The 26,420-nt window shown below is 38.1% G+C and overlaps 2 protein-coding genes across 3 annotated transcripts; one reads left to right on the forward strand and one right to left on the reverse strand.

Annotated features, from left to right (window-relative positions):
- The first annotated feature begins 468 nt into the window (after nt 1–468).
- On the forward strand, nt 469–3,898 carry LOC149020157 (UDP-glucose 6-dehydrogenase 3). Of its 2 annotated transcripts, none has more exons than XM_089148250.1 (2): nt 469–539; nt 2,138–3,898. In XM_089148250.1, exon 2 carries the CDS (start codon nt 2,159–2,161, stop codon nt 3,599–3,601), a length of 1,443 nt encoding a protein of 480 aa, XP_089004376.1. In that variant the 5' UTR covers nt 469–539; nt 2,138–2,158; the 3' UTR covers nt 3,602–3,898. The 2 variants fall into 2 exon arrangements, with proteins under 2 accessions (XP_089004376.1, XP_089004375.1); XM_089148249.1 differs by lacking the exon at nt 469–539 and adding an exon at nt 1,296–1,474.
- A 797-nt stretch (nt 3,899–4,695) lies between these two features.
- Nucleotides 4,696–25,224, reverse strand: LOC149020158 (pre-mRNA-splicing factor ATP-dependent RNA helicase DEAH1-like). Its single transcript, XM_089148248.1, has 27 exons — nt 24,808–25,224; nt 24,572–24,702; nt 23,882–24,076; nt 23,718–23,789; nt 19,997–20,083; nt 19,169–19,205; nt 19,041–19,095; nt 18,647–18,706; nt 18,406–18,477; nt 18,067–18,130; nt 16,267–16,346; nt 16,046–16,113; nt 15,894–15,951; nt 15,603–15,660; nt 15,442–15,510; nt 15,093–15,161; nt 14,838–14,927; nt 13,312–13,398; nt 12,963–13,078; nt 12,059–12,125; nt 10,562–11,602; nt 10,080–10,142; nt 9,584–9,707; nt 9,397–9,497; nt 6,043–6,105; nt 5,834–5,906; nt 4,696–5,648 (listed from the first exon to the last, which is right to left on the reverse strand). Exons 1-27 carry the CDS (start codon nt 24,905–24,907, stop codon nt 5,599–5,601), a joined length of 3,150 nt encoding a protein of 1,049 aa, XP_089004374.1. The 5' UTR covers nt 24,908–25,224; the 3' UTR covers nt 4,696–5,598.
- Between the last annotated feature and the right edge of the window lie 1,196 nt (nt 25,225–26,420).

Consider the following 26,420-nt stretch of genomic DNA (forward strand, 5'->3'; position numbering starts at 1 on the left):
CATATATTTTTTCCAAATCTGCCAATTAGAATTTGCCAAACCCACTAACCCAACCACTGCCACAAACAAAGAAGCTTTCTAGTCACCTTGTATACCCGCCATTAACTCCTTATTCAAAGCACCTTTTTCTAAATCTTCTTTTTGAAAAAAATAATAAATAAATAATTCGAAATTTTTTTTTTAGGTAAATTACTTTATGCCAAAAAAATTCATATATTTTTTTTCCATTTTTGTGGAAAATGTATAAATGAAAGAGGATTTTTTTTTGGAAAATTTCATTTAATCTTATTAAGTAATTAACAGAGATTAATATTGGTAATCTTCAAAGATTTTTCATAAAGAAACGGTAAGGTAACGGCCACATAAAACCGTTAGAAGTTAGAGAATTTTTTCAATTGTAACGTTCAAATCCGATTTAAAAGTTCTCTCAAACCGGTATTGGTGGTTTCGTTTTCTAGGTTTTATACTTTCGTGAAAAAAAAATCTGCACAAATAACACCAGCAAAGCACAGAAGGAAGGGGGAAAAACTAGAGGAAAGGTAATCTATTGTTGTTTATGTCTTATTCTTCACGATTGCTTCATTGCACTTTTTCTTCTCTAATTAATCTTACTTTCTTCTTCTTTTTTCTATTAATTTTAGGCATTTTATGCGGCATGAACATGCTGACCGAACTGTCAACTTTTTAAAATTTTTTTAATCTGTAGCTTTGGCTTTACTCAAAACCATCTGAGCCCATCAATGATCATTTGCGTTCTTTCTGATTCTTGAAGCTTTGTTCTTAACTCATTTTACTAGAATGGGTAAAATTCTCGTGTCTCGTTAAAATCCTAACATGCATTTCACCAGGATTTCACAGATATTTTTTTGGGCTTTTTCCCACAACTGGGTACTGAGTTGAAGTGTAGAATTCTCTGATCTGATATTCAATCTAGGACCTGGATTAAGTTTCTGATAAATCCCTAGTGTCAATTTTTTTTTCTTTTTAATTTCAACAGTTTAGTTGAAACGTTTCTGTCTGAGTCGTTTCTCTTTTTATAATATTCGATCTATGGTTGTAGTTTTCATTTGGAATCTGGGTGCGATTTTGATTTTTTTCTTTTCCAAATTCGTTTTTTTTAAATGAATCTTCTTATATGATGCAATAATTTAATTCTGAAAAGAATATAAGGAGCTGTGTTGAAAACGTGTTGAAAATTCCAGTTCAGCGGTTAAATTTGACTTGGCTTGTTGGTTTTTACAGATTCAAGTGGGGTAGATCTTGGATGGGATTTTGGGTATTTAATGGTGCACCTGGTCTCATTATTTTCCTGTAGAAGAAACTGAGATCTCGCCCTCTCTTCCGGAGATCTTCGTTTCATCCTGTTTTCTCTTCCATCATCTTCGACGGTTATTTTTCTTTAGAGATCTAGCCTTTCCATCTCTCTTTCTCGTTCCCTTTTTCCGAATTTCCAGAAAGGAAGATTTCTCAGTAGGTATGCTGATCTGAACTTAAGAATTCGATAACATTACAGTCTTCTTTTAGTTCTGCATTTTTGTACGGGTAGTTGTTTCTGTCTTTCTGTCGTCTTCTTGTTAATGTGCTGTTTTTGTGTAGAATTGGCTTTGTTGGTGAGTTTGTTGGCTTTCATCTTTTGCCTTGGGTGGTTTCATTTGGTTTCGAATTAGTGTCTTGAGTTTCCCATCTACTGTAATTCTATGGTTGAAATGGCATTCTCTTGGAATGCACAGATCAAATTACGTATATCCATTTCGCTGTAGATCTGAAAACTGCATGAGTAATCTATTGATTTATATTGTGGTCTCTTAGGTTTTGAAGTTGTAGCCCACAGTGGAATTACAATATTTCTGCCAGGATTTCTTAGAAAAAGTCGTTCTTTTTTATTTTTGGCTTCGCCCTCTCCACATGCGTATAGGTCCTTGCAACTCTGCCCTGCTTCTGGCAATTTGCTTGATAATTTTTCTGAAATTAGTTTCATTTCTCTTGGCAAATTTTTGGGAAGTATTTTATATTCATTTACCAGTTTCAAGCGTAAATTGATCTCGGCTCTGTTTTTGTTTTTCTTCTTTCTATCTATTATTATATGGATCTCTGGAATGCTTCCTTTATGCTGAACTATAAATATTCAATCTTTCAGGTTGCCCATATCAAGGGGAAAATGGTGAAGATCTGTTGTATTGGAGCTGGGTACGTCGGTGGACCTACCATGGCCATGATTGCTCTCAAGTGTCCATCAATTGAAGTGGCTGTTGTGGATATCTCTGTACCTCGCATCAATGCCTGGAACAGCGACACACTTCCCATCTATGAGCCAGGTCTGGACGAAGTGGTGAAGCAGTGCAGGGGAAAGAACCTCTTCTTCAGCACCGATGTAGAGAGACATGTCTGTGAGGCTGATATTGTTTTTGTATCAGTCAATACCCCTACTAAAACCCGGGGACTTGGAGCTGGCAAGGCTGCAGACTTGACTTACTGGGAGAGTGCAGCTCGCATGATTGCCGATGTATCAAAGTCTGACAAAATCGTTGTTGAGAAATCAACTGTTCCTGTGAAAACAGCGGAGGCAATTGAGAAGATTCTGAACCATAACAGTAAGGGCATCAACTTCCAAATTCTTTCGAACCCAGAATTTCTTGCTGAGGGTACTGCAATTCAAGACCTCTTGAAACCCGACAGGGTGCTTATTGGTGGTAGGGAAACTCCAGAGGGCCAAAAGGCAATCAAAGCTTTGAAGGATGTGTATGCCCATTGGGTCCCTGAAGACCGAATCCTAGCCACCAACCTCTGGTCTGCAGAGCTATCCAAGCTTGCTGCCAACGCTTTCTTGGCACAGAGGATTTCATCTGTCAATGCAATGTCAGCTCTTTGTGAGGCAACTGGAGCTGATGTTTCTGAGGTGTCTCATGCAGTTGGTAAGGATACAAGAATTGGACCCAAGTTCCTCAATGCCAGTGTTGGTTTTGGTGGTTCTTGCTTCCAAAAGGATATCCTCAATCTGGTGTACATCTGCGAGTGCAATGGCCTTCCTGAGGTGGCAAATTATTGGAAGCAAGTGATCAGCATGAATGATTACCAGAAGACCCGTTTCGTGAATCGGGTGGTTGCCTCCATGTTTAATACAGTCTCAGGTAAGAAGATTGCAGTGCTTGGGTTCGCATTCAAGAAGGACACTGGTGACACTAGGGAGACCCCTGCTATTGATGTTTGCAAGGGGCTGTTGGGTGATAAGGCTCGGTTGAGCATCTACGATCCCCAAGTGACTGAAGACCAGATCTCGAGGGATCTTGCGATGAATAAATTTGATTGGGATCACCCTCTTCACCTGCAGCCAATGAGCCCTTCCACTGTGAAGCAAGTTTCTGTGACTTGGGATGCTTATGAAGCTACAAAGGATGCCCATGGGATCTGTATCTTGACAGAATGGGATGAGTTCAGGACACTTGATTACCAGAAGATCTATGATAACATGCAGAAGCCTGCCTTTGTGTTCGATGGAAGGAACATTGTGAATGCGGACAAGCTGAGGGAGATTGGTTTCATTGTGTACTCCATTGGTAAGCCTCTGGATCCATGGCTCAAGGACATGCCTGCTGTGGCATAGACAATAGATGCTTATGTCAGTTAACTTGTGGTGGGACCATGAGGTCGAAGTTTAGGTGTTGAAGTTATTCTTTAAATTCTTTCCCCTTTCTATTGCTTCAGTTATGGGTCTTTACCTATCAGTCAAGAGTTCTCCTTTCCCTCCATTATGGGAGGAGAGGACATTTATGTTTTTGTCATGCATGGTTTTCCATCTTATACTTTTGGTTTTTAGTCATTGTACTCTCTAGTAAATACCTGGATCAATGTGCTACTCTATTTTGATTAATATAACTGGGTTCAGGTAACTTATGAATTATTTCTACTTAGTTTTTTCAATATCAATTTGAAAGAGATTATTTGGAAATAATACAACTACCTCCTGCAAAGATAGCAGGATGTGGGTTTTCAGGCCTCATTTTCATGCTATTACTGTACTGTTACCATCTTCCTACTCAGCTTTCCATCACACTCCCTTCCCTATACTATCTCTACTCAGCTCCCCATCACACTTCCCTTCCCTAAACGAACTGCCCAGATTTGGTTTGCATTGATTGACGGTTTTACTTGGGTGGTCAAGTTTGAAATCAGATGTAAAAGTTTTCTAATGCTTTACCTTCCTTCATCTAGTGGTAGTGGTTTATCTGAATGGGCATCATGCATCAATTACAAATTACTAGACTTAGAACTCCCTTCAGCGACCATTTGAAAATGACAAACCTACCAAAAACTTACATACTGGTATAGAAAGTGTAGAGTACTGATGATTCTATCACTACTTTCGTTTAAGGTCTCTTCCTGTCTCTCATGTTATCATGTATGACTCACATTCAGCTTCTAAGACAGTCTAAACCAAAATTGTGATCGAGTGCTGAAACTTCACGATCAGAAAGGAGCTTTCTACCAAGCACTGCTTTTGATGTTTATTGTAAAGACAGTCTTCTCAGTTTGACCACTGAAGGATTTGTACACAACCAACATTTCTTAGTGAAGAAGAATTGCGAGTTATTAATGACCGACATTTCTTTGTGAAGACACTAAGTTCAATTCTCCCTAGTGGTACGTATAAGAATCCCATCTGCAATATATATAAAATCGATAGTTCCACCAAAAACAAAAAACAAAGAAGTCTCCTCAGTTTGGCAGTTTTCCAACTGGGAAGCTCAAATGACTCTTGGGCAGGCTTATTGGTCAATGCCAAATGCAAGTTCATGAACAGAGTCTTCTCAGTTGTGGCAGTTTGCCAACCGCAAAACCAAAATGACTCATGGTTGGGCTTGTTAATCAATGCCAGCAAGTCTATGGATGAAGAATTTGACTCCGTCTTAGGCGCCCAAGTCTCTGTTTATCTTCCAAGCTTATCATGAGAGAAGAGTGACAAGAGCAGCAACGTACGCTGCAGGTAGGTGGTTTTTGACTGGAATCATCCAATATTGTAACCGAAGTGGTTCTTAACCTGACAAAGCTGCATTTACCCAAATCAAATCTACAATCATTTGGCCAAAAAAAAAAAAAATCTAAAATCATTATGTAACAAAAATTTTGAAGGCCAAATTTCCCTCTTACAGTCACTCACAAACCCCTCCTATTGTGGTTGTGATCACAATCACATTGAGGGGAGAGAAACTCTTCTATTTACTGATAGCACTCTTCAAGCTTTGATCTTTATTTTCTTCAAATGGATCTGTATCAAATCAAAAAGCATCTTTTGTGGGATCAAATTACCAAGAACCTTGAGTGTATTATGTAAAATTCAATCATTAAAGAATTGAGGTATTTCATATATTTGATACACTTATCAAGTATCATAGAAAATTACCCCAAATTGGTAAATCTACACCTATTGAATACACCCAAAACCAGCCTCCACCCCTCTCCGGCCCCGTTAATAGTACATACTACATACTAAATGACCGAAAATGTTAAATCCCTCTCCCTTAATTAGTATACAAAAATGTATTTACATTCTTTGCCTCTTGGCATCTTCAATTTCTTCTTGTCTAATAACAATTCTACCGGTCAATCCTTTTCTGCACGCCCTTGTCCACGAGGCATCTTCTTCGATCCAGCTGTGCAACGAATTATATTATTAGAGTTTTAGTAACTCGTACAAAATTGAAATGGTAGAAAACAGATGATGGAAATACCATAACAAGTTTCAGACATCAGCTCTACATGTATATGTTTGCATTGAGTGTGTGTGTGTGTGTGTGCTGGACATAGAGAAGAAAAAGGGGGGGGGGGGGGAACGTACGATCTTCCACATCCTTCAGCTGGTAATAGTGAGGTGCAATTTCCACCAACCACTCAGGCTTTAATTCAGTGACCTGCAACCAAACCCACATTTAATCATAATGTCCATAATTTCTTAGAAAATTAGCAAGGATGACTAAAAAGTTGATTTCCAACACAACAATCAAGAAAAAGAAAAAGAAAAAGAAAAGGGGCGGAGGGAGAGAGGACCTGTCTCATGAATTCCTTTGTCGTAAGTACAAGCTCATGGTAAACAACCCATCTGGGGAGCACCTGAGAAGACAAGAGGAAGAAAAATGAGATGGCCACCAGTATCAACAAGTTGCTAAAAAATGTGGTCAGCAGTTTTTAAGCTCCTTTTTCAATAATATCTTTTTAGGACACTAAAAAGAAATATGGGATAGTTACCAAAGCTCATCTGAGACAGAAAGTATTATAGTTAATTAACCGATTTGGTTTATATACATACCATGAAAGAAGTTATTTAATAAAACTCATACACAGATTTAAAGATGCAACAAGAATCTCCATATGGTTTTCATTGATCCAGAAAACTTTATGACAAATGAAAGAATTAATCAGGCAGGTTTCACAAACAAGTGTTTCACGTTTACATACAGACATGGTAGAAAATTGTGTGGCTGTGAAAAGGAATATTTTGTACAGTGACATACAACCAGTTATGATATGTGATGTGGAATGCTGGGCAGCTTACAGCTGAGAGGATGACGTTGAGATGGGTAAAGTAAATAAGATGCACATGGTGCATGAGGCTCCTGTCACTGCAAGGTCTGAGGAGGGTCATATGAATGCAGCCTTACCCCTGCTTCGGCATAGAGGCTGTTCCAAGCCTCGACACGGCCACTTGTCCCAATGAAGCAACCTTGCCAATGCACTAAGCGTAAAAGGATATAACAAACTGGAGCTGATTTAGAAGAACTCCGACACATGATAACTTGCAAGAGATTTGTTGAGATGGCCCGGCCGCATACAATGGACGTTTTCAGATGCTCAGTACAGAGAAGTGATTTGACTAAAGGAGCTAAAAGCATCAGGAATTGACATAAAACGGAAATGACGAAGAAGACACAGCTTAGGCCTTAGAAGGATAGTTTTGAATAGAACTGTAGATTTGTTTGGTTTTTGCTTCTCGAATATTTGACTGACTAATTAACTGTTTATTTGAAGGGTGACTAATTAACTGTTTACTGGAGGATGATTAACCTTCGACGATTCCGGCACTAACCTACAACCACCGCTGCAATTATCACCAGACCACACAGACATACATCCTGCAACTCAATGGTAAAACAGAGCTTGAGGAGACTGCAAAGAAGTACTTCCTTGTTTAATCGATTCACTAGATGGGCTCAACTGCACACAGCCATTAAAAATGGACTCCAACCGCAACACAAAACTTCCCCGACCTGAATACCCACTAGAATTGCCCATAGCCAAGGAACTTCCCCTCCTGCAAGCAAGCTCGTCCTACACGGAACACTGATTCAATTCCCTCCTCTTTCCCCAAATATACCATGAAACTGCTACCCCAAGAAAAATCCTATCTAACCCCTTTTTCCCCTGCAAAATATCCCAAGACGATGTGGCTGCCCCCAACTGAAACCTCGCCATCTGTCCGTGTACTTCAGCTCACTCTTTCCATGCATGTCCAACAACTGTATTTGATCCCCTGTGTCCTCCTATGTGTACAGTATATGCCCCCTTGGATACAGGGTCTTATCAGAGTGTAAGGATCCATGCAGCCAAGCCCATTTATTAGGGATAAGGCTGAGTTGAATTGAGAATTCAAGATCAATTCACCAGTAAGAACAAGAAAATTTATTTTTCCAGTAATTCTAGTTATCAGATGGCAATTGGGAAACCAAGAACCCAGGCAAGGCTCCTAGGGGAAACAGATTAGTTAGCTTTTCTTAAAATTTGATGGTAACTTCAAATAGATTTCATTAATATTTGATCTACAGTTTGATCAATTGAAAATTACCATTCAGTCGGAGCAATTTAATGCAAAATGAAAACCCAGAATATGTATCTCAGACACGAGCAGACCCAATGATCAAATATGTCATCAGATCTGACATAAAGGAAGCAACTGCATTGTTATGAGAGAAATTGAATCGATGGAAGAGCAGTGAAACAAGATAAGATCGATCTATTGGGGAAAAGAAGAAAGAAGACAGTAAGAGAACAAATCAGATATCCAATACTAGTCCCAAATGCACTGCACATCAGCACCAAAACTCTAAGGGCCTGTTTGGTTACATGAATCCAGAGACTTGAAATCTTTGGATTCACAAATGGGAGATTTATACCCGTTTGGTTGTGTCCAGGGATTCAGCTTTCTACACTAAAGACGTGAATCTGTAAATTTATGGGTATGAAGTGAAATCCATAGATTTTTTTTTAGGATGAATCTACAAATTTCATTCCAAAATTTCATTCCAAAATTTCAGGCTAACCAAACAGTTAATTTTGTGAACCATGACTCCATAAATTTGAAATCTCTAGATTTTTTAAATCTCCAGACTCAAGTAACCAAACAGACCCTTAAAGAACACCTTGTATTCCTTACTCAAACTATCTTTAATTAATGAAGGTGCACTACAATACCAAGTCCACCCAAAGTTACTCGATGGACTCGTAAAGGGACTCCCAATCACACACCCCCTGAATAAAACAAATAAATTCAAAACAGAATCAACACTTTACATCTGTCCAGACTCCACACACCCCCCCCCCCCCCCAACCAAAAAAGAAGAACACTTTACATCCATGAGCACCAACCTAAGATCTCCTATACCTCATCTCAATATTAGTTACTAGAACCAACTCAGTTTCTAAGAATCATGAGAAGAAGCCAAGGTTCATAATTTTCTGATTTCAACCTCTGCTAAAGATGAAATACTTTGGTGAAATTTCAGCATGTTTTACATGTAAATGTCGATAAAATTTTATGTTCTGCGAATATTTCAATAATTTCAGCCTGAAACTCAAAACCTTGAAAGAAGCTCAGAAATGGATGTCTCGCGCTCAATCATTCTTGAATTTGGGAGGAAAATGACACATAACTAAGCTCGTAGGGAACTTGTTATCATGCTTCTCCATCAGATAAATATGCCCATAGCAATATCAACAGGTATTTTCCATTTTGAAGATTCTAATTTCTTTTCAAGAGATTGAAAGATTTAGTAACAGTAAAATCATCTATGATGATTTTTCAGCAAAATATTTACTAAGAGATGTGGCAGCATGCTGTTCTCAAAGCTCCCTTGTTCAGGAATCACATCAAGAGAACCTTCTGCCTTAGTCGAATTAGAAAATTTTGTTGCCTATGCCTGCCCTGAGCTGGTGAGCACAAGTTATTTGTTCAATATAGCATATCAGCTGCATGATAACTCAACTTGGAGATATATTTGGCCATCTACTAAAACTGATAGCATTGAAATTACTAAGTATACCCACTGGGTTATGCATTAAAACAACTGTCCAATCTGTCTAAAACCACTCAATGGCTCATAATAAAATGGTAACCAAAAAATTGTTTACCTGTGCAAGACCAGAACTTGGATGTATATGAACAGTCTGAGGATTTTTTACAGTGCGATAAGATCCATTCTTTTGCAGCCTAGCAGAATGGTGAAAAAATCCTAAGAAGAAAACATTAACAACATTAATCCTGATTGAAAATGGAATGAGGGCATCACAAGCTAGATTAAGAGGACTATCGACTAACCTGAAGTAATGGCCTTCTTGATGCTTTCTAAATCATTAGGTTCGGACAACAGTTCAATCTCAACCCTCTCCAACAGACCCTCCAACTGGTCTCTTATATCCCGAGCACGTTTCATACTTCTGACCTGGCATTGAGAAACATTCAAAGAATTTGAAGTACTAGAACTCAGAAATAAACTTTCAACATTGTAAGAAAAGAATCCTTCTAGATGATGGGAAATCCTAAAAGAATTAGTCCAGAGTAGTTACAAAAACTTGATCAAAAACCATGCAATGAGGCATAAAGCTCATAGGTTGTCCAAGTGTTCTTCGACTTGAAAATTCGAGTAGTCTACTCAAATTTTCAATCTAAAGCTTAGAATCTAGTGATAAAATCCTCTATCAGTTTTAGCTTGACTATTTAGCTTTTTTTGGGAAAAAATCACCCAATAAGTTTCTACAGATACATCAGATCATCAGGGGAAGAGAAAATGAGAAAAAAGCACATTGGAATATACCTGAATATAGTTTTCATAGCACCACTGAGTTGAGAAATTAGTTTCCTTCCAAGAACTGTAAACCTGAATAAAACAATATCGGATGGTAAGCACATCCATTTAAGATATATATTTAATGGAAAGAAGCAGTCTCATCATTAAGTCTCAACTAATATTCTAATATCAAATATATATATATGGATGGAGCACATTCCCAACTAAACACACTGACAGTGAGAGTTTAACCATAGTATAATGCAACCTTAGCAGCACAATATGAGCAACAATTTACATTTGTATAGTTGGGCAGTTTCTCTATATTGACTCATTTCTTTGTACAGTTGGCTAGATTCCACAAGTACCTCAATAAAATAGAGAACTAGGTGGGACAATTTCTGGCACTCTACACACATAGTCAAAGCAAAATAATAACAGTCCCCTATGACAGAAACTACAGTAGAATATAGAAATACTTTTGTACCCCATTTTCTAGCACATATTACCTTAAGCAATGCAATATGATCCCCAACATTTCCAGTGTGAAAATTCATCCTTGCATTGTCAGCATGGACTTGCTTGTCCTTTGGGCGGTAGAAGATTGAATTTCCAACTGATAGCATAGCAGCAATAGATATTATCTCATCTGCACACTTGTACTTCTCTGAAGCAACAATCATTTTAGAAAGCATTGGATCAAGAGGAAATTCTGCCATTCTTCTGCCAACCTTTGTGAGCTCTCCTCTATTGTTCAGTGCATTAAGTGCAAAAAGCAGCTCTAGGGCTTTGAGTAATGCTTCAGAAGGAGGAGGGTCCATGAAATCGAAATGCAACAAATCATGAATACCTAAGCTCTTAAGAGTAAGGACAACACTTGCAAGGTTAGTTCTTTGTATCTCTGGGACAGTATTGTCTTCCAAATCATGATGATAATTGTAGGCAGTATATAAACGAAAGCACTTTCCTGGACCTGTTCGTCCAGATCGACCAGCCCTTTGCATTGCTGATGCCTTGGAAATGGGAGTAATCAGTAAAGATTCCATTCCAGTCCTTGGGTTATAAGACTTCATCTTACAAAATCCAGGATCAATGACATATTTAATTCCATCAATTGTCAATGAGGTCTCTGCAATGTTAGTGGCCAAGACAACCTTACGAGCATATTCCGGAGTGGTCTCAAAAATTTTAGCTTGCAACTCAGTAGGAAGGTTAGCATATATCGGGCAGATTATCAGTTCAGCAATCTTTGTTCCTAGGCCTCGGGTCCGGTGTTTCAGAACCTCTTCTGCTGTTTCAATTTCTTCCTGTCCTGTGAAGAACACCAGAATATCACCCGGAGGTTGAGTCACATGTATTTGAAGAACAGTGACAACAGCAGCATCCAGGTAGTCAGCTTCAGGTGCTTTTGTGTAGTTTATCTCAACAGGGAATCGTCTTCCTGGAATTTTGAATATTGGGGCTGAATCAAAGTAATCACTGAACTTCTCAGCATCCAGAGTAGCACTAGAGATGAGCAACTTAAGATCACTTCTGAACCGGACAATATCCTATAAAAACATTGACAAAACATGTCAGAAAATCGAAGTAAAAAAAAAAGAATAATCTGTCTGCCTAACAGTCCTCAAAGATGTTTACCAAAGATATCTGGTACAAGACCACCGCACACAGCCGAGTCAATATCTAACATTCATTCAATGGATCCCACCTTTTGATCTTGGTTTTGAAAAATAACTTGCCTATTTGTAGGTTTTTATGCCATATCTCCTACCATTGACGTTCAAGAGAAAATAACAGAAATAACAGCCAACATCAACAATGCCTGACTCAGCTACTCAAGATCACCTAGGCAGGCACGCCACTGAACTCTGGTTCCCAGATGACCACCGTGTTTGTTTAATGGTGTGCTATAAGTGAAGACATGACAGAGTATACTAGACATACCAAGGATATCATCATGAAGTAATAATTAAACATGGTAAGACAAGTTGAAGGTGTTTCCTTGCCTTAACCAAACCAAATAGAATATCCGTTGAGAGCGTTCTTTCATGAGCCTCATCTACCATCACCACACTGAGCAATTAACAACCCCAAAAAAAAAAAAAAAGGTTAGCATCTAATAAATTCATACAGCATAACTAACTCTTTTCTCAGCCAAGTCATTGATGGAACCAATTCACCCTTAAAGAAGGTTTCAATTTTTTTTTTACCCAGCAAGCAGGACTAAAGAAGTGCACAATCAGCAAAACATAAGCCAGTTTAATCTCCCAAGCCAGAAGATAGAGCACCAAACTACTAGTGGTACTAGGTCTTTTCAACTTCACAAAGTTTGACTCCAATCCAATGGTTGGACATGAAGATACAGTGAGGTCACTAAAATAGCAACAATGGTTTCAGTTTTAGAAACCAGGTTATATCTCCATATCAACAAAGCAGATCAACCTCAAACTACCAACATATCCTCCATTCATTAGATGGAATGTCATTATAAAAACTTATCTTAATCCAGTGACCAGACTGCATAAACCAACAACCGCATAAAACTAATGACTATGGACAAAAACTAGCAACTACCAGCAACTATCAAGCCACAGGTCAGAAGAATCACAAACTAATGTCGCAGGCGGCGTTTGGTTATCCCCTGAACACCCAAAAGTCAGTCACCAAATCAATGTTTAGACAATAGAGTATCATTCATATGGGAGCAGTCAAACTCCTCAACTCCTCCATGCATGTACTAATTAAACAACCTATTTGATGGGCCCAAACCGGCATCACAAAGCAAAATGAATCCCACCAAAATGGGTGGTTTCATTGGGCAATGCTGGCTGGCATTCTTCTCTTCATTACCCTCTATTGTACATCAGTTCTTGCTAATTAGTTGAGGATCAAACATCCAACATATTTTACCTGTAACTTGCAAGATCAGGTTCACTAAGAAATTCTCTCAGCAACATTCCATCTGTCATATACTTAAGAACTGTACTCTCAGATGTACAATCTTCAAAGCGGATCGAGTACCCAACCTGAAAGCCACAAATATGACAGTTATTGAAACTGTTTACTCGAAAGGACGAATATATATCCTAGAGACTATTAATCATCTAGAAATAATATTACATTAAATTGCACACTGACCAGAGTAACATCAGTTAAGATGGCTCAATTAAAAAGTAACAGATCAGAGGAAAAATAGAGGCAAAGATGGCTCAATTAACAAGTAACAGATCAGAGGAAAAATAGAGGTAAAGAGTTATACCTCATGACCAAGCTTAACTCCCATCTCCTCAGAAACTCGTTTAGCAACACTCATGGCAGCAACACGTCGTGGCTGTGTGCATCCTACCTACATCAAAGTAGAAGGAGAAAACTGAAAACCAAGATAACCAGACAAAGATGAGAGAATAAGAACCAAATTCTATTCACACTACTCTAAATTACTAGTACAGTACATAAAAAGGGTAGACTAAGGCAGAATGGATATTTTGATAAAAAAATACAAAACCGGTGACGTTAATAGAATACAGATGATATTTACTCCAGCTATTATAAAAATGAAGTAGACTCCTATGAGCCATGTTTCGTATTTTGTGTTGAGATTATGATAGTCATGGCAATTATGTTTGAAAATTGAGAAACAAAACACAATTAGACAAATTGAAATTGATGGGGAAAGAATTCAATACCCAGGAGTAACAGAATATTACCTATGGGTTCCCACGTTTCATTATAACAATTCAGAGCCAATCTTTCTCTGAGATTAGGGTCCCCACGTTTCATTATAACAATTCAGAGCCAATCTTTCTTTTAAGCAACATCCATCATAAGAGTTTGAGGGTTTGAGCCAGCATTTCCCACACTTGGGAAAGCTTACCACCACATTCATAAGTTGAAGAACTTATGAATAATCACATTCCTAAGTGGAATAACTTACCACCTGGCAAGAACACTTGGGAGAACTTTGCTGAAATGCACGGCCAATTCCCTGGTTTTCACCTTGAGGACAAGGTGAACCTGAAGGAGGGGAGTGTTGATAGGCTCATAGGCCACTAGTACCCAGGTGTAATACCTGCAGCAGAAGGACCACAGGCTGCCGTGTTCAGCTTCAGAAAAAAGATGTGAAGTTCTAAACTTAGTGGATTCGATCCCTTCCCATAAACAGATGCGGCTGCTGAGATGGTGTAAACCACCGAGAGGAAAGAAAAAGTGATATACAGACGGCTAATTTTGGTTATAGGGTCTTATCTGACTCTTTCCTTGCTAGAAGCACTACCGGAACGCTTTGAAGTCTCGAAAACTCGCTTGAGCGAACCACTATGCTTAGCTGCTTATGAAGAGAAGATGGCAGCAGCCACCAACTCTTCTCGATTTCACGGCCATTCCAAGTAACTAGGGCCAGGTGGCAAGAGGAGATCGAGGTGTAGCCACACCCATGCACAGAAGAAGCAAACCTGAGATTCTACAAAGAATGCTGGTCCACGTGGATGGGAAGGATTGAAAAGTGAGAAGCAGGTAGTTAGAAGAGTCACTGTTATATTGAGGGGAAGGGGGGAAAGAAGGCAGGCAAGAAGTGAGTAGTGAAAGGGTGTATTCAGGTGTGAGTTGACGTCTCTATGATACATCATAGATACTGTTAATGAAAGAAGCATTTCAATCTCTCATTAAGCTTATCTGCTGTTCTGTGTTGCTTTATGTGTTCTGTGAATGAAGTGTGTGTGTGTGTGTGTGAGTATGGTGTGAGCGAAGTTCAGCTAAGGTGCTCAGAGGCTTTATATATACCCTCACCATTCCATGTTTTGTGTAGCCAGCTTCATGAAGATATTGAGGTATCTGAGTTGTCTTTCCAGATCCAGTCTCACCAACGATCACAATAACCTAGGCAAAAACGGCGCAGAAAGAAGTCACAGTTTGGATTGTGTTAATAGCATTCTTCATACAAGAAGATGTGATGAAAGAATAAAAGTGTGTGCTTTGTAATTTTATCACTGTTCACCAACGCCATGCTCATAATAACATTTCTAGTGCTGGATCTTCACAAACCTGATGATCCTGGACAGCCTGGAGTAGCTCGTCTCGATACGTATAGATAGGCAGGGTTTTCCTGTCATCCTGAATAAGTAAATAGGCAACGGAAAAGAGCACATTATACCCAAATCAAGCTCCCAACACTTAATAGTATAACCCCATCCCCCCCCCCCCCCAAAAAGGGAAAAAAAACATATCGCAATTAGAAAATTAAAGAGAAATCAGCAAAATTAATGAGATGAGGCAATCAGTAGAGTTTAAATCAACCTAAGAAAAATAGTTACCGGGGAAAATGAAAACTGCTCCAGACAAACGATAGGAAAACCATCAGAAAAGAATTTACAACGAATAAAATAATGCACACCTGAAGCTTCTGCATTGCTGATGTCTCCTCCATCTTTTGAAGCTGCTCCTCAGTAAGTTCACCTTCAAACTGTAACATGCACATTTTTTTCCATTTTCATGAATAAAAAAGTGGGAGAGAGAGATGGAAAGTAAGTGTGTATAGCAGCAACTTAAACACACCTTGTCACCCTCCATCACAGATGCTTTGATGAACTCAATCTGGTCCTCAAATACATACCTGAGAAAAAAGAGCCATCCAAAGAATTCACCCACAAAAAGAAAAAGAGCAGCCCAAAGATAATTCAGGTATGTGAACCATGCAACAATGAACAAAGATGGCACAAATAACTATATCTTTTTATTTGAGTACCATAGTCAATGACTCAATGGAAGTTCACGAGAAAACAAATCAGTGACAGGAATGTCACACCTCAAGCTTATAAACAAAGTATATTAACCACTAACACTTACTGATAATCATCAGCATTTTGTTTTTTATCTTTTGAACCAAATTTCAAGGTTGCCTTTCCTGAAAGACAATTGAAGCAACAGGATAGAATCATCTTAATCCAGTTATTATTAGAATAAAGAAAAACAAAAGAATGCTAAAATTGAGAAGTTACCAATCTGATGATCCTCCCATGCCTCCTGCTCAGCAAATGGGTTCATCTTATCTCCTGCATTAAGGTCCCTATAATAAAGTATCGGAAAACAAAAGACAACAGTATTAAAACAAAGAAAGGGTATCGTACAGGATATAAAGTTCAAGACCTCAACCTTCCTATGAAAACTCAAGGTAAAGCATGAAGTGGGTTGATACAGTGCAATTCCCAAAGACAATTACCTATAACGCTGCACAGCTGCAGCAAACCTTTTCTCCTGATTTACACCACCCTCTTGATCATAGGCTTCAGGCATCCGGTACTGCACTTTAAAAGTCACAAAATAGTGCACCCATAATTAATTTAAAACTATGGTAGAACCATGAAAACAGAAACTGTAGCATGACTAAAAGAGCACAGACAACCCTTAAATATTAGACATGGGCAGTGAGTCATTTAGGGTTTATTTGGGAATTTCATTTCTAGGACTGGGATGATTATCTTTTTTATTTAAAGACCTTGTATTGGAGAATCCACTAATTGTCGAATGAAATTGAATTGAAGAAAAAAAGACTCTTTCTTGCACAAAAGGCCCATTCTCTCTCGTGGCGTGAGAACCTTCTCTCTCTCAGTAAGTTTTTTCCTCTTCTCTCTTCTCTTTCTTGCATGAACAGGTAATCTCTCTGTTCGGCAGTCCTCCACTGCCTTCTTTCTCCTTTTTTTTGTTTCTTCTTCTGTTCTTTATATATTTTGTTTCTTTTCCCTTTTTTCTCTGTCCAACGGATCTACTGCCGTCCTTTTATTTTCTTTCTTGTTTCTTTTCATTCTTTCTCTTCCATGGACCTTACTGCCTTTCTTTTTATCCCCCCCCCCCGGGATTCTTTTCCTTCTTTTACAATCTAACAATGTCCTCTTTTTGTGCCGTCTGTACCTAGTTCCCAACCCCAAGTCTCCTTTCCTTTTTCCTTTTCCTTTTGTTCCTTCTATCATGAAAAAAATCCTTTCCCTTTCCTCTAATAATCCTAGTGAATTTTTAGTATCCATTTTGTTCCTTGGTCATCCATAAAATTTTTTTTGTGTTCCTCTGTTGCCAAAAACTTCCCATTTAGTTTCCCATCAATAGTTTTAGTATTTCTTGGGTTCCCTTGGGGTGCCTTTACAGTGTTCCAGTTTCTTTGTCCCCGTTGTTATTTGTTATTTCCTGTGCCCCCTTCACTGTAATTACCTTCCCTTTTATATTCTTTAAAAGATCTTTTGATTATTATTTGCTGTATTTTTCAAGTTAGAAGTATGATCCTGACTAGGACAGCAATAATTTTATTTTTTTTTATTTTGGGAATCTTAATAATCTTGCACTCTAATTAGGGTTACAATGCTATGGTACCCATCCTATGTTTCCCTATTTGATTCTTGAATGGTTATATCTATTAGGGCTGAAATTGAATTTTACTTTGCTATGATTTTCTAAATTGCACACTCATCGAATTATTAATTGCTGCAATTCCCCTATTTATTCATTAACTTCCATTTATATTTGCCTAACCTAAAGACTTTAACCAGCCCTTGTGGGTCCCCTACTAAGTTTCATTTCCATTTTTCCTTTTGACACCGGAGGTGGCATTTTTTATTTCACTTTTTCAGCATGATCAGATGCATTTTTTTTTAATTCCAACCCTCAGTGTATTTTCTCATAATGGACCAAAAGGGGCAATGCGTTTATCATCTTTGATCAGAGCAATTAAAACTTTATCCATTCTAGCCTCAGCTGATGTTTCTGTCAATGGATAACATAAATGGAGAGCTCTTATCTCTACAAGTGTTGCACTAATTCATAATCAACCAGCATACATCACTCTCAAGAATAAGTATTCTCATAATTACTATCAACACATCCACATCAAACATGCATCAAAAAATTAATTATCAATAAATAGTTGCCTATTTGAAATTTTGAGTCATTGTATATGGCAAAGAATCATCCATATGTTTACAGGAACAGATTCAGACTTCATAATAAACAAAATAGAAACAAAGTTCAGTACCTCAGTATAACTATCCAGATCTTCAGATCGCTTCTTCACAAGCTCAAGAATTTCTTTCTTATACCTGCATATTAGAAAGCCATAAAAAGAATTGTTCTTACCAAAATAAATAAATAAAAAGCCATGCTAATAATTCATCCAAAACCTAAGTCTGCCAGTATAAAAGAATGGGCCAAGCCATTACAGCAACATGACAGCTGAAGATTAAAAAAATTGCCTTTTAACAGAACTACTGGAAGGGCTGGGTAATTGGTTTTGGCTTCCAGCATACCAGGTCATACTCACTATTGTCAGTTTAAACCCTCTGAAAAGGTGTGAATACAAATGAAAATTAATTACCTTTGCTCACGATATTCTGCATCTGTTAGTTTGACACCTTCGAAGAGATACTGTTCATCTTCTATTTCATCTCTGACATTGGAATACACAGTAACATGTCAGTGAAACAATTTGATTAATTTAAGAATAATTTTTAGGTGAAATACACATTAAAATAGGGTTGAACCCTCACTACATAGACAGCGATTAAGATTCAAAAAAAAAAAATGGAACTGTCAATTGAACTGTTCTTTTAACCTACCTGATCTCCTCCAGCTTTTTTTGCTCCCTTTTCTTCAAGTATTCTTGTCTCGAGACTTTTCTGCATTTGAACTTATTAAATCAACAAAATGGACTTGAAGCAAAGCTACCACAGCAAACTTAAGACACCCCCCCCCCCCCAAAAAAAAATGAAGGAAAAAATAAGCTTTACTGAGCACATTTCTTTGCTCCCAAAATTTTGATTGCATACCAAGTTCTTCATCAACTCAGACTAACAAACTGAATCATTCTCCATTTTGCAGGGTCAAACCCACCACACACAAAAACAAGGGCTACTATCAAATCTACTGAGTTTTTTAGATGTTTGTGCATGTGTGCTTGCTAACAATTTTCACATATGAATCGGCACCAAAAGAATAGTAACATGAAAATACCTCAGGTCTCCAATATCATCTTCCTCTAACGCTTTAGATCTCCGAATTGCCTCCTCTGCAGATGTGACATTAGGCATCAGGAAATCACGGATTTGAAGGAAATATTTGACTCATTTTGAAGTTCATACCTTCCTCCTTCCTAGATAATTTTGGTGGCTCTCCCAACTGTGAATACAAATTATAAAAATCAATTTCACAGAAATCACAATACCACTTTAAGATGGGCACCCGGCACACACACATAGACAAAACAAGTTTAGGAGGGAGAGAGTGAACTCCCTGAAGGCAGGAAAGAAGAGCATGAAAACAAAAAAAGGGGTCAAGACAGCCCAGAAGGGGATGAAGTATTGAGGGAAAAGATATCTTGAACCTTTCTGAGAAAAACGATGGAGTAGAAAAGCACTTCAGTTGTAAAAGAAATCCCTATTTCTTTTTTAAAAATTCATTCATGGACAGTTTTGTCAGCCCAGTCACTTAGAAAGGCTTGTGAATTACCCGACACACTGTTGGGCTCCCATTATTTATGGCACATCTTAAACAGACCCATTTATGAAATCAGAAGATTGTACAACTAAGGGACCAATTTAGTCCATATTAATAGAAGTAGATAGGCACAGGACAACTTGCAACTCAAGATTTGAATGTCACATTAATGGTTTGAATTTCCACAACATCCCTCCAGCCCATAGAAAGAACGGGTGCTATCTGTTTTTCCTAGAAGCAGAAAGGTCAACCATCCCAAAACAGCACCACCAACCTCAAATTGCCAAAAATATTCTATTTACTTTTAAAACCAATAATGAATCTGGTGTTCATACTTGAAACAATTTTTGACAAAAAAGTTACTACAGTCAATTTGAATTGCCAACAATCATCATTACTATGAAGAGAATTGGCATACGGACCATTGCTTTTCAAAATTGTGTCCAAAACACCAAAGAATTTCCACTATGTACCTTCCGTGTAGCTGCTGCATCCCTTTCTCTTAAGTTCCTCTCTAGTTGCACCCGTTCTTCCTGATCACGTAGCCTTGCTTCCTCTGCCTGTATGAACAAAGAGGCACCCCAACATTGAGAATTGAAGAATTAATTTTCTGCTCTTATTAGAATCGGTAGAATGACCTGAGTTGGCAACTTATTAAAATGTGCAAAAATTTATTGCAAGTCACCATAAAAACAGGTGCTTGTCAAAATCTAATCGAAGGATCCATGCGTTCTTGAAAAACGTAAAATAGCTATATGGAAACTGTTTCAAGCAAATGTAAATTTGCTGTCTTTTTGGACAGAATAGACAAACCCTCTTTATCTGATATCTCCAGAATGATGAGGATAATTTTTGGGAATCAGATAGGGAAAATTTTAAGGAATTCAAAACTTTGAATTTTTTCTGCTGAATCTCTATGATGATCAATCATATGCTCCCCCCCCCCCTCTCACCATTCTGCAAAAATGGGCTATTCTATAGAAATGGGAGAGGGGCCCATCCAATCCTTGTTTGTCCATCCCTCCCTCGTTCCTCTCTTCAGCGCAGGGTAGACCAGCTTCGTAGCTCGCAAGGCTCATAACCTTTTGTGGTTACAGGTTCAAATCCTGTCTCCTAAACATTTTTTTTGAAAAGCAAAATAAAGTTATGACTGTTAACTTGCCCCATCACAAGAAACAAAAACATGCATCACCATCAACCCCTGGTACAGCCACCTGGTCTGGACATTGTTAGCAGACTCAGGCCTCCATAAGAGTAAGCAGCTCATTCGGGAGGCCAACAATCGAAGTTTCTTATAAGAGAACCTCCAATGCAACTGAGAATCTGGCCTCATCCAAACAAGATCTTACCAAACCAAGAAAATAGACAGGTACTCTACAATAGAAATATTAGAGAAACAAAAGCAATAAACAAAATGGTAAAAAAAAACAATTCAAATATTTTATGAGCAATAAAATTTCCTGTCTCCTGAGAGAACAGCCTGGTGACGTGCCTAAGGTCAGTGAAACTAAAAGAGAAGTCCCAACTGAGAATCAAATCATTGCATAAGCGGAGTAAAAGAGCCATTTGGTATTTTGAAGTTCCCGTTCCCACTGTCCATGCAGGATTTAGAAGGAGATGACCTGGAGGATCTTTCAAGTTATTGTACCAAAGTCCACCAAGAATTCAAGAAAATAAGCTAGTTAATGTTTGTTGGACTGCAATTTATTCCTAAGTATTCACCCCCCCCCCCCACACACACACACCCCAAAAAAAATACTCCTACAGGAAGTTCAGAAACAGGGGCTATCCAACTTTTTAACTGCACAGTACCATTTTGCAGTAAAGGAAGAACAATCCTTCTTTAGAACTTAAAATGTATTTTATGTAACTTGTACCTGGGGTTATCCCCCATGTATATTTCTTCATAAGTACTGCATCAACAAAACATTTCAGTTACAGATCAAAAAGGAAAGGATAGCCATAGAATTCCTGAATTTATGTCACCATACAGCATGAGGATTGCCATACGAATGCAGCCAGGGAATACTACAGATCTCATCTAAAATTACCTGGCTGAACAAGAAGCAAGCACATATTCAGGAAAATATTAGAGGATTAGCACTGCCATAGCATTCAACTATTGAAACTCTGCCTTCCATTGGGGAAGGCATAAAGGAATAAAGTGAATATAAAGTCACATATTACTTAAAGCATCCTAACATGCTAAAGTAGCAGAGTTTATGCACTAATTTTACATACAATTTACTGTCCTTCAATTAATATTTTAAATTTTGGGTGTTAATTATATTATGGACAATGAATGCCCTTTTAAAGGCTCCACACTCCAGTAGGATAAGATATATTCAAGGTACTCATAGAGTTTATTAGCACTTCAACAATAACTCCATCTTATCGCAACTAAATGGAGTTAACTACATGGATACTTTCAAATCAAATTAAGGAAAGCTAAGAGCATGAAAGGGGATGAAAGCATGAGAATGAAGAATAAATGAAATAAGCTAAGTGAAAGTTGGAAAATGAGAAATGAGGTGAAAGTGAAAGTAAGAGGAAGGAGGATAACCCATGAAATCAGGAATTTATCAGCTAAATGGCTTCATAGACAAGGATCCTCGCCCTTCAAGTAGAAATCTTGACCATTTATCCAGGTATAAACACCCTTCATCACACCTCCTCCTTTTGCCTCGCCAGTGGTGACCAGGTTCATATCACAGCTCAAAGTGGAGTTCAGGTTTTAGGTCGGGTAGAGCTTAACAAGGTTTAAGGTATAGTTTTTGGGGTTCAGGTGAATTTGATAGAGGTAACAAGAGGAAGACAGAAGGGTGGGCCTGGCGCAATGGTGGAGTCTCTCCATTGTGCGCTGGAGGTCACGGGTTCGAATCAGCCTCTCTGCAAAAAGGAGGGGTAAGGCTGCCTAGAAAGTCCCTTCCCCAGACCCCACAGTGTGGGAGCTTCGGCACTGGGTACGCCCTTTTTAACAAGAGGAAGACAACACAGGAGAAAGCTGGTAGCCAGAGTGGAAGTAGAAAAGACTAGGAAGTCTCAGCTCATTTTGCAGAGAGATTCATGAGACAGTAAAAGAATACTGGAGAAGAATTTGCTTAATTTATCTGTAACTAAAAGATTGTACTGTCACAATAAAGCTGAGAAAAAACAGGTTTTAAGCACACAGACCATTACAACTGGGACGCAGATGATCTCTTGCAATTATTGAGCGTGATTCAACAAATATAATGGAATTCAAGCAATAAACAATGAAGAACATGCAGTAATATGCTGGCTTTCCAACTCAATATTCTTATCCAGTACATGCCAAGTGCCAGTGAAACCAAAGATGAAACAACAACCCAAAGGGTTGTGAGACCAAGACTTCAAGTATGCGGTGATATCCTTTGTCAGCAGTCAAGCAGTAATTTTTTTAATACTTCTGGGCTCAACCTCGTTAGTAGGATTATTTCAGCATGCATCACTATGTACTCCTATGTTACCTCGTTAGTAGGATTATTTCAGCATGCATCACTATGTACTCCTATGTACCAGTATTTCTTTTTAAATAAATTTGGAATTAACCAAAAAAATGACCATTAAGACAAGCTTTCCTTAATGAACAGTTAATGAAACTTCCACCCTTCATTTGTCTATTTTTGTACTGGGAGGAAGGGTTGGTGCGGTAACAACTAAAAGATGAATATCCCATCCACTGAACTCCATCTCAATTAAGTGACCCCCCCCCACACACACACACACACAGACACAAAGAAAAAAGAGAGGGGGGAAATACACCTTATTGTATATCAAATCTCCATATAAAGTTTTTGAACTTCAAAGATCATTTTTTGTTGTCACACAACACTTGATCAACTATTTCTTGACCATGGGAAGTAATCCAGAAAGTGCTCATAAAGCAGTTAAGCAGAGTATGCTGATTGGCTTACCTTATGTAACTAGATTTGTGCCAGTAAGTTCTCCTGAGTGTCCAAGTTTCAGAGAAAACCGACTTCCACTAAGCTCTTAAATCAGTTCACAATTGATTATAACTTCAGAATCATCATCAGAATTATAGGTTTTCTTACAGACCATATACTAGCAATTTTAATTAGATTATTGCTCAATGTAGCCACTTGAGCTATGACATAAGGGTAGGACTTGAATATCTAAGCTACCACGGCACCTATAATGAAAAGAATAAGGTACCTCTAAGTCATCATCTTCAACTTCGGAGGTGCGTGGTCTGACACGTCTATCTTTTTCTTCTTGTCTGACCACCTGAAATTTGATATGCAGTATCAGGTTATGCTTCAAAGCAAAAAAATGGATCTAGCAGTACAAAATATGATACTATGAATGTGATACTATACCTCATCTTCATCTTCTTGATGCTCAGTTTTCTTCCGAAAACGTTTTTTATGAGAATCTGCTTTATTTGATTGAGTAGAGATTTTGTCAACACCACGATTGTTGTCATCGTCTTCATCATCATCAGCATCCAATATTGTGTAAGTCTTCTGCTTCCTTACCAACATAGCTGCTTCTTTTTCCTGTTTCTGGTAATTCTGGTCCACGAGTAAAAGTGTAAAACATACTAAACAGGGGGAAATGACCAAACTATAAAGAGAAAGTGCAACCTTAGTATAGAATGTTTTGCCACACTTGTGATACATAGTTATTTTCTAAATCCTTGCTTATCCTCAGGAATCCACACAAAAGTAACTGGTTCTGGGATATGCTGATCACCCTGCGGGGATAAGACAAGAACCCAATACTTTAAGAAGCATGGGGTTGATCCTAAAGCTAGATACCAGAATCAAGTTGGTAGAATCCACCAAAAGGTAATGCTTAGCCACTCAACCCTAATTACAGCCCATTACTCCCAGAAGAGAATCATTCAGGCATGGCAGGGGAGAGACAGCCTGCCAATGGATTACAGTACTGTTAAAGAAGAAGATGCAACCTTGATTTGTTTGCAACAAAGGGAAAAAGTGGAAACCCTAGCAGCAGAATAATGCTACCCCTATGGATGCCATAAAAACTCGAGTTTTTTAACTTACATTCAAACCAGATGCTTTACGTGGAACTCTAGAAAATATTTCTTCAGCAAACCCTCTGGTCTCAGTTGATGAAGACAAACCAAACTCAACAAGCTTGCCCACAACATCAGCAGGTGAACAAGCTTGCTTAGCTGAAAAAATCATTAACACATCTACAATTAGCATGACATTTGATACCAGGAGCTCATATCACAAAAAAATATAAGGTGGAATCAGGAAAGAGATCTGGAACTTACATAACCCAATGACATACTGAACAACCGTAGGCTGACTATATCCCAAAAGAGTCATCAACTTGTCTGATACCCATGTTTTCAAATTGCTTTCGTCTCCCATTTCTTGGTCGTTTCTCTAGTCAATAAACAACTTAGTTCCTACCCTCTCAGTAATGAAGCAACTAGTTTGCGATTAAAGGGAGTTCAAAAGAAAATGAGAGATTTTCAAAAAATGAGACTAGGAGACCCCGTATCGCAATTGAATGAAGCTCGATAGATTGGAATTGCAAACATAAGCATATAAAACGAAAATTCCTTCGAAGAGTGAAGATTTCAGGTAGGAAAATTCACCGGAAGACGAAGGTGCCACAGGAAGAAGACGGTGGCGTCGTAGGGTGCGATGGTCGGTTTGGATCAGAGGCGGGGGGGGGCTCTGAATATGAATGATATAAGGAAAACGAAAATATAACTTTTTGAAATTAAATAGTGCTTATATATCATTCATATTAAGTGGGGTATAGTGCTTTAAAATTTCCATTTTTGGGTGTCCCTGCAATTTGCACAAACTTTTATTAGTCTTGAGAATTTGTTTCGGCTTGTACGGCTAGGTTGGTTTGGGATTTAGGACAGACCCTGCCTAGGGCTTGTATGGATGCAAAATAATCTATAACTTAGAAACCATTTTTACTGAAATCCAAATTAGTTTGGAGCTGATTATGAGATAATTATTAGGAGTAAAAAAATAAAAACTCACTAGAAGTCTAGAATCCATACCTCCAGGTTTATTTAACATGTTTAAATTATGTTTTTTATGATTAGTTAATCTTGAATATTTATATACTACCAACAACAAAAAGTCTTGAATATTTATAAGATTTATATTATATTATAATTAATAATAATGATGATTATGACCAACGGGGGTTGGTCCAAGTGGTAAGCAGTTTGGTTCGCTTAAGCAAGGTTTCAGTATCGAATCCTTGTGGATGTAAAAAATCCTCACTGGGAGACTTACCTACCACAGCCAGGTGTGCGACGCGGGTCGAACCACCGGTTTATAAAACCGGGGTTGGCAAACCAAAAAAATAAAAATAAATAAATAAAATAATGATGATTATGAAACTATAAATTGCAAAATCACTCACCCATTTCAACATCTCAAAATCTTCAACTGTTTGTCAGTAAGGGTGTTCCAACCCCGACAAAGTGTCAAATTTCCTAATCCTTGAATATCAAGGAAGTCCCCGCATGGAGTCTACCTTGGTCTTCCCTCAAACATCGGGAAATCAAAACATCAAGTTTTCTCTTTTTTATATGAAAGGCTTCGAGCAAAGTTGGAATGCTGGAAAGGAAGGAAAAAAAAATCCCATGCTATGAAATAAATCATTGATCTCGACGTATACCATGTCAAACTTCTTTCCCAGGAGATGAGTACTGGCTTATCAAGATTGCTTAGGAAATTTTCGTGGAAAAATAGGGACAATTATGAAATTCATTGGATTAAGTGGGACTCAATGTTTCAATCTAAAAAGAATGGGGGGCTGGGTTTTTGGGACCTGCTTTTCTTTTAATAAAGCTTTATTGGCAAAATAGGGGTGGAGACTATCGATCAATCTGAAGTTTCTCCCGCATTC

Source organism: Hakea prostrata, chromosome 3 (assembly GCF_041222555.1).
Source record: "Hakea prostrata isolate BN-2017 chromosome 3, UWA_Hpros_2, whole genome shotgun sequence".
Classification (NCBI taxonomy): Eukaryota; Viridiplantae; Streptophyta; class Magnoliopsida; order Proteales; family Proteaceae; genus Hakea; species Hakea prostrata.